General features: G+C 36.8%; 1 protein-coding gene across 4 annotated transcripts; it reads left to right on the forward strand.

Annotated features, from left to right (window-relative positions):
• The first annotated feature begins 5,840 nt into the window (after positions 1-5,840).
• On the forward strand, positions 5,841-9,282 carry LOC114409761 (pentatricopeptide repeat-containing protein At1g18900-like). Of its 4 annotated transcripts, XM_028373344.1 has the most exons (4): positions 5,848-5,943; positions 6,127-6,199; positions 6,298-6,345; positions 6,439-9,282. In XM_028373344.1, exon 4 carries the CDS (start codon positions 6,442-6,444, stop codon positions 9,079-9,081), a length of 2,640 nt encoding a protein of 879 aa, XP_028229145.1. In that variant the 5' UTR covers positions 5,848-5,943; positions 6,127-6,199; positions 6,298-6,345; positions 6,439-6,441; the 3' UTR covers positions 9,082-9,282. The 4 variants fall into 4 exon arrangements, with proteins under 4 accessions (XP_028229144.1, XP_028229145.1, XP_028229142.1 ...); XM_028373341.1 differs by lacking the exon at positions 6,127-6,199; XM_028373342.1 differs by lacking the exon at positions 6,127-6,199 and having other exon boundaries at positions 6,298-6,303.

Raw genomic sequence — 9,282 nt, forward strand, 5'->3', positions numbered from 1 at the left:
AGGTTGCAGAGAGATAGGACTGGAAGTGCTCACTTGACTTCGACCTCTCAGAATAAGAAAAGGAAGAAGACTAAGGGTGTTGAGGAAGGGACTTCTCAACGAAAGAAACAAAAGAAGGATGAGGAATTTACCTGTTACTTTTGCAAGAAGTCGAGACACATGAAGAAAGAGTGTCCCAAGTATGCCGCATGGCGTGTGAAGAAAGGTAAATTTCTTACTCTAGTTTGTCCTCAAAGAGTGTGGAATTGTTCTACAATACACTATGTCGGGCAAACCTAGCATGAATGGTGTAGTAGAACGAAGAAACCGAACTCTTAAGGATATGGTGAAAGGTATGATTAGTCATTCTTCTTTTCCAGAGTCACTTTGGGGGGAAGCCTTAAAGACCGTAGTTTACATCCTTAATAGAGTGCCAAGTAAAGCAGTTAACAAACATGAACTTTGGACTCGTAAAAGGCCAAGAATTAAACATTTGCACATTTGGGGTTGTCCGGTTGAGGCAAGGCCTTATAGGCCACATGAAAGAAAGCTAGACTCAAGAACAATTAGTTGTTATTTTGTTGGGTATGTTGAACGCTCTCGGGGCTATAAATTTTACAATCCCACTTAAGATCCTTTTTCGAGACGGGAAATGCAAGATTTCTTGAGGAAATTGAGTTTGGGAAGGAAGAGAACATAATGAATGTTGTCTTTGAGGAAGAACCTATTATTTATAGTGATCAAGTCCTCATACTTATTACTGTTCAAGACACAACTCCAGTAATAGAAGACAATGTTCAAACTATTGACATTGTTCCAAAACAAGACAACAATAAGGTTCTCCCTCAAAAACCTTTAGAGCAACCCCAACAACCTCAAGAAGTGTCATTAAGGAGATCCGTTAGAGAGAGGAGAAGTGCAATCTCAAATGATTATATTATATTTCTCCAAGAACATGAGGATGATGTTGGTTTAACAGAGGATGATCCAATCAACTTCTGTCAAGCTATGCGCAGTTCTAACTCTAAAAAATGGATTGATACCATGAAGGATGAGATGAAGTCTATGAAAGACAATGAAGTTTTGGATCTAGTTGAATTGCTTGAAGGTGTGAAACCTATTGGTTGTAAATGCATATTTAAAACCAAGAAGGATTCAAAGGGTAATATTAAAATATATAAGGCTCATCTAGTTGCTAAAGACTTTACTCAAAAGGAAGGCATTGACTATAAAGAAACCTTTTCTCCAGTATCTTCAAAGGATTCTTTTAGAACTATAAAGGCACTGGTAGCTCATTTTGACTTAGAGCTACATCAGATGGATGTCAAGACTGTGTTTCTAAATGGTGACATTGAAGAAACGATTTATATGGTGCAACTAGAAAACTTTGTGTTAGGTGACTTAAAGTCCATGGTATGCAAACTAAAGAAATCCATCTATGGTCTCAAACAGGCTTCCTGTCAATGGTATTACAAGTTCCATCAAGTCATTACCTCATATGATTTCGAGGAAAATGTAGTTGATTATTGTGTATATCATAAGTTCAGTGGGAGTAAATACATATTCTTGGTATTATACGTCGATGATATACTGCTTGCTAGCAGAGATACAGGCTTCTTACAGGAGACCAAGAGATTTCTAACGAAATTTTTTGAAATGAAAGATCTTGGGGAAGCCTCTTTTGTGTTAGGTATTAAGATACTACGAGTTCACTCTCAAGGTATCCTAAGGTTGTCACAAGAGAGCTATATCGATAAAGTATTTGATAGATTCGACATGAAAGATAGTAAACCAGGAGATACCCCAATAGCTAAAGGAGACAAATTCAGTCTCAAACAATGCCCCAATAATGACCTTGAAAGAATTGAGATGCAGAAGATTCCATATGCGTTAGTAGTAGGAAGTCTGATGTATGCTTAAGTTGGTATTTGTCCCGACATAACATTTGTTGTAAGAGTTCTAGGTAGATACTCGAGTAATCTTGGATTGCAACATTAGAAGGCAGTGAAACACGTAATGCGTTACTTAAAGAGAATAAAAGGCTACATGCTCACTTATCAGAAGTCTGACAATTTGGAGATCATCGGTTACTTAGACTCTGATTTTGCTGGATGTCAAGACAGCAAACGCTCCACTTCTGGATACATATGTATGTTGGTTGGAGGAGCTATCTCTTAGAAGTCTACTAAACAGACTCTTGTAGCTTCTTCAACCATGACTGGGGAGTTCATTGCTTGTTTTGAGGCATCTAATCACGGGATATGACTGTGAAACTTTGTCACTAGTTTGTGTGTGGTCGATGGCATTGAAAGACCATTGAAAATTTATTGTGAGAATAACTTTGCAGTTCTTTACTCCAACAACAATAGGAGTACAACCAAGTCAAAATTCATTGACATCAAGTTTCTGGTTGTGAAGGAAAGAGTTCAAAAAAGGCAGATTTCCATAGAACATATAAGGATTAATTCCATGCTAACTGACCCCTTACTAAAGGTTTGGTACCTAGATTTTTTCATGAGTACACTTCTCATATGGGTGTAGTTCCTAACAGTACCTTAGTTTAGTGGGAGTCACATTTATGTTTTATATCTTATGTTTTCTAGATATTTGTATTGTTTGGATTTTCTGCAGAAATAAAGTTGATGTTTATCATTTTATTCTGAGCTTCTTTTGTGTGCAATATTTGTATTGCACTTTGGATTGATCTCTATAAAGAATAAAGTTTGAACTAGTTGGAAATAAACATGATTAAGATCACATTGTATGTAATTTTCATGCCGCTTATCCATATTTGATCTATGTCATCGAGTATGAGTAACAGTGGTGATCATTGTGGCTTAGTCACGCTGAATTGTGATGAAAACTGCAGTGATTTCCTGTTGCTATATGAGATAGACCAGATTGTATAAAAGGAATCTAAAAGTAAATAACATACGGTTGCGCTCCAAAAGAATTTTGTGATATAAATGTCTAAGGTTAATATGAAGCCCAAGTGGAAGATTGCTATAAATTTTATAATTCCTAATTAATTAATATGGACTACATATTATATTATATCATTTATATTAGTTATTTACATTTAGATGGATTCAATATAAAGTGATCTAATTCAATGAATTCATTAGACTGCCAACAGAAAATTGATATGGGCTTAATTAGCGAAAACTAGTTTGGCCCATTAGGGGATAATGAGAACCCTAATAGGTTAAAACCTAAGGCATGGTTATGGTCCCCAATACACCAAATCAAGAAACAGTTTCTCCGCTCCCCATCTGAAGAGAAAACGAAGGTCCCATAAGGAAGAAGGTGATTTGGTTAAGGAAGGTCATTAAACCAATTGTTCGTGACTGTTGTAAGATTCCACTGCGTGTTGATCAAGCTCTATGGATTCAGGTATTCCTTAAAACCTCTTGATAATCTGATGTAATGTGTTTTGGTGCAAATGAATGACCCATTAATAGGTTGGTCGGGCATTCTAAATGTGCTTCATAGTAGTAACACTATGCTCATTATGATCTTTCAATGTAAGCAGTATGTTTCTTGGCTTCACCATGTTCTTTGTGATATCATTGACTAAAGACTTCTCTTCAACACTCGGTCGATCAACATATGAATGACCCATTAATGTTTTCGCTAAGTCATGGTTGTGACAACCACATATCACCTTAACAATCCATCTTGTAGCCTTTTTTAAACATGTTTCCCTTAGCCTAAAGGGATATTCATATTTTTTTATACTCATCACCTTGGATGATGCATTCTTGCATGGTCTTCTATATTTTCCACTTCTTTCACAAGTCAAAATTATAAATGTATTTCTTTTATCACATCTCGTATCTATGTTTGACCTAAATATGATAAGAACAAATTCATTTTCATATGCAACATACTCAGTCCAATTCGACATATCATCTTGAGAAGAAAAAATATAAAAATATAGATATAAATTTAAATTTTCATGGTCATATATGGTCACAACTTAATAAAATTAATTTATGATTCACTTACCTCTTCACTGTTGAATGCCTCATCACAATCAACAATCTTATTTTTTTTTACATCAGTTGGTATATCCATCACCTTGGACATCTTATTAAAATGGTATTTCATGTTCACAATTAAAAAATAAATTAAAAACAAAATAAGGTTGTGACAAGATAAAACAAAATAAAAAATGATTGAAATTCATTTTTTAGAAAAACATATATCCATTCCAAAAAGTAATTTTAGAATCGTATATATGTTGTTAAAACATAATTGTGGATATAATTTTCTAGAATAACATATATAATTTTTGAAATTATGTTTTAACAAAATAAACATAATTCCTAAAAACTACTTTATGAAATTGATACATATTATTCTAGAAAGTTATTTACAGAAGTCGTACAAAATTTAGCAGGCACTTGATTTTTTATATTAGTAATTTTATATAATATGATAAAAAAAAAAGGCACAAGAAGTGCATAAAAGTTGTGACACAATAAACCAACATACCACCACCTTCCAGGAACCTATAACCATAATATTCCTACCAAGAATCTTAATGCAACACTAACCAACTACTGCTTGCATCTTAATGTATACACAATGTATGCATAAAGGAATGTGCAAAACATATATAGTGATATAAAATTAGAACAAAGGAGGCAGTAAAACAAAAACAAAGGAGGCCTAAAAAACATAACTACAGCACCCTAATTGAAACCTAAATTGGCTCTCACACTAAGGTAATACACCCCGCACATTGATAAATAATAGTGTCTTGTAGTATCCCAAATTGCTTCATGTCAGCCGAAGTAAAACCCAATTAACTGCTACCTTCTCTTCAAAACCAAATTGTTATCTTGTGCCTTTTGGTGTAAAGAGCAAGTGACAATTGAGTATGGTACGTGCCTTTTGGTGTAAAGAATGTATGGTGTACATTATATGATAGATAAGTCAACGATGAACATACCTTAAAACACAATGTCATATGGGAGAAAATACACACAATATTACGAATATGTTTGATGGGAAACACGGTATTACATTAATAATGTTTAAAGAATAATAAAGATTGGTGAAGATGGTGGTTCAAAATTAAGGTGGAGGTTTAAAGAATAACACAATTGGGGGAGGGGTAAGGGGGTGTAGAAACAGGATAAAAAGAGAGTATAATGGGTAATAACAAATTTAATGAAAAGAAAGAGAGGATTCTTTAGCAAACTTATAGGTGTATCTAGCAAGAGCCTACGGAGAGTTATTGGACCCAGCGTCTTCTTACACTTAAAAAAGTAAGAAAAAAAAAACAAAGAATAAAGAAGACATTTGTTGTAAGGAGACTAGGAGAGCTGTCGGTTACGTATTGTTCCATCGAAATAATATGCAATTATGCATTAAAAATTTTCTTAATATTTTCTCATACCTTAACAAAATTATGTTAAAAAAAAAAAAACTAAATAGTAAAATTCATTTGAGAACAAATTGATTCCTGACATATAAAATATTCAAAATTAAGTTCTGAATATAAAAAAATATGACAAATTAGTTTTATAGATAATTTAATAATAAATTATTTTTTAAATTTTACAATTTAATGTTAAATTAATATTAAAAATATAAATTATTATCAAATTAGTTTTTGAATATTACAACTTACTTATTGATAAATTGGTCTTACAAATTTAAATGATGAGACTAATTTATTCCATCAAAACAATATACATTAAACGTTTTCTAAATATTCTCTGATATACCTTAACAAAATTATGTAAAAAAAAAAAAAAAATCTAGAGCGGGTTGCACCGATTGTAGCGGGTCGGGCGCGTGAGATCAGGGCTGATACATTAACATTAGCTTCTGCCCCAAGTTGTTGGAAAAGTCTACCTCTTCGACAACATAGGAGCCGCCATCCCCCTCTTCTCTCAGCTTCTCAACCGTTCTATTCTCTCTATGCTTCCACAACTCCATTGAACGATGCAGGTGCCTCTCTCTCTTCACTCCTTCAACACTTTTAACACCTTACAAATTTCTTTAATTGCTTCTCATGTTCCATTTCCCATGTCTTTGTCATTTCGGGATTGCATCGCCTGTTTCATGTTTTGGGTTTTTCTAAATGACAGATTTTTTTTTAACCTTTGAATATGCCTCTTGTGTTGTTCAAAGTTAGTGTCATTCTGGGTGAAATGGAATTGCCGCTACATTTTCTTCTTCTGGGAATCTGTCTGTTTCAATAAGGGTAGCTGATTTTGTATTAGCCTTTGTTTATGATTGTAATTGTAATTATAGTTATAATAATGTGCACGTGCTTATAGTGACTGTATTTGCATTTTGTAGTGGCTGGTATGTTGCTTGTTTGCTTCCACTGCTGAAAGTTCACAGAAAGTTGGCTTCTTTTTGCTTATGCTTATTGCTTTCGTTTTCATGTTAAGAGTTTTGTGATCGGTGACATGTTGAGTTTTTACTTTTTATTCACAGAATATGTTAAGAGCAAAGCAGATCAGTAGTACCCTTTCGAGCAATGCTAGGAGTATTTTGCTTGGCGGTTCGCGATGTAACGCAGCAGATGGCAATTCGTGCACTTGCCCTGAGGATGAAACGTGTGTGTCGAAGAGACAGCAGAGGAAAAACAATGAAGATTTACTTGCGCTGAAGCCGCCCTCCTTGGTGTCCAAAGCCACCTCTCAAGTTGTAGGAACACTGGTTTCAGGAAACTTGGCTAATGGGCCTGCTTCCCACAAGGCTGGGAGTGTTGGTCAATCTGGCCGTGTGCAACAAGTCCAGCCTACTTCATATGCACCGAGCAAATCGGACTCGGCTACATCTGCTTGTGTTGTTGATGGTGTTCAAGATCATGTTGCTCACTCATCTTCTCTTAATGCTGACCAGTTTTATAGGGCCGGTATTGCAGCTGTTAATTTTATTTCTGATGTAGTTAGTTATAAGTTGCCTTTATCAGATGGCATGGGAATACTAAACTACTCTAAAAATTATATGGTTGATCCTGCCAGAGCCCTACCCAAGATCAGATCCTCCAGTGTGCAGCAAATTAAGAAGGAGAACTTCACTGCCGTTCATCCCAAACCGCCTGTTCCTACTCATCCAGGGCCATCAAAACATACAAATAATCATCATGGTGCAAAGGGAAAAGCTGATAAATCAAATTTAGCTAAAGGCTTTAAGCATGTTGCTTCTTCAGGGACAGAGAAGTCAGGAGCAGCTCCAAATATTCCTGTAAATAACCATGATCGCAGAGCCCTGCCACAGAGAACAAGAACCCATTCAAACCACTTTGTGACAAATTTTGGTTCCAACATGCAAAGTTCAAATCCACAGATGGCAGGGCCATTCAAGGAAAGTTTCAATAAACACACAAGGGATCTGAATATGCCTGCAGGAATTGTTCCAACAAAGAGGCATTTTACTAATTCAGGGCATGTTGTGGAAGTGGTTAAAGATATACTGAAACAGTTAAGGTGGGGTCCTGCTACAGAGAAGACTCTTTATAACCTGAATTTTTCAATTGATGCATATCAAGCTAACCAGATCCTAAAGCAACTTCAAGACCATTCAGTTGCTGTAGGCTTCTTTTGCTGGCTAAAGCGTCAACCAGGCTTCTGGCACGATGGGCATACTTACACCACCATGGTTGGTATCCTGGGCCGTGCAAGAGAGTTTGGTGCTATAAACAAATTGCTAGAGCAGATGGTCAAGGATGGATGCCAGCCTAATGTTGTTACTTACAACCGTCTAATTCACAGCTATGGCCGTGCAAACTACCTAAGGGAGGCACTGAATGTGTTCAACCAAATGCAGGAGATGGGATGTGAGCCTGATCGTGTTACTTACTGCACACTCATTGATATCCATGCAAAAGCTGGATTTCTTGATGTGGCCATGTCTATGTATGAAAGAATGCAAGAAGTTGGCCTTTCTCCTGACACATTTACATACAGTGTCATGATCAACTGCCTTGGAAAATCTGGTAATTTATCTGCTGCCCATAGGCTATTTTGTGAGATGGTTGATCAGGGTTGTGTTCCCAATATTGTCACATACAATATCTTGATTGCTTTGCAAGCTAAAGCAAGGAACTACCAGACAGCATTGGAATTATACCGTGACATGCAGAATGCAGGATTTAAACCCGACAAAGTTACTTATAGCATCGTAATGGAGGTGCTTGGCCACTGTGGGTATCTCGAGGAAGCAGAAGCAGTGTTTTTTGAGATGAAACAGAACCATTGGGTTCCAGATGAACCTGTTTATGGTCTTCTGGTAGACCTGTGGGGAAAGGCTGGTAATGTGGAGAAGGCTTGGGAATGGTATCATACAATGCTGAGAGCTGGTTTGCTTCCTAATGTACCAACATGCAATTCACTTCTCAGTGCATTCCTCAGGGTGCATCGATTGCCAGACGCATATAATCTTCTCCAAAACATGGTGACTCTTGGCTTAAACCCCTCTCTGCAGACTTACACTTTACTTCTCAGTTGTTGTACGGAGGCACAATCACCGTATGATATGGGATTTTGTTGTGAGCTTATGGCAGTCTCTGGCCATCCCGCACATGCATTTTTACAGTCCATGCCAGCAGCAGGACCTGATGGTCAAAATGTGCGAGATCATGTAAGCAAATTCTTAGACCTTATGCATTCCGAGGATAGAGAGGGCAAAAGAGGGCTTGTGGATGCAGTGGTGGATTTTCTTCACAAATCTGGACTCAAGGAGGAGGCTGGTTCGGTTTGGGAGGTGGCTGCACAAAAAAATGTGTATCCTGATGCTGTCAAGGAGAAAAGCACTTGCTATTGGCTTATAAATCTCCATGTCATGTCTGATGGAACTGCTGTAACAGCATTGTCTAGGACACTTGCTTGGTTTCGCAGGCAGATGCTGGCATCTGGTGTTGGCCCTAACAGGATAGATATTGTCACTGGATGGGGTCGTAGGAGTAGGGTGACAGGTTCTTCTCTTGTGAGACAGGCAGTGCAAGAACTGCTGCATGTATTCAGTTTCCCATTTTTCACAGAAAATAGCAATTCAGGTTGTTTTGTGGGATGTGGGGAGCCTCTTAGTCAATGGTTGGTCCACTCTTATGTGGAACGAATGCATTTACTGTAGTTAGTAATTGTAGAATCGTTTCCCCTTCTGCGTGGACACAATTTTGTTGCGGGAAATGAACTCGGAGTGAGATTTTTATGCACAGTGCTGACATTGTATGTAATTTTAGTTGGTCAGTGTGCAGTTATCCAAGTTGTTATCTTAAAATTTCTATTTTGGGAATGGAAAACTGAATGCTTGTTGGCAGTATTTGCTCTCCTA

The sequence above is a fragment of the Glycine soja genome, chromosome 4, assembly GCF_004193775.1.
Source record: "Glycine soja cultivar W05 chromosome 4, ASM419377v2, whole genome shotgun sequence".
NCBI classification, from domain to species: domain Eukaryota; kingdom Viridiplantae; phylum Streptophyta; class Magnoliopsida; order Fabales; family Fabaceae; genus Glycine; species Glycine soja.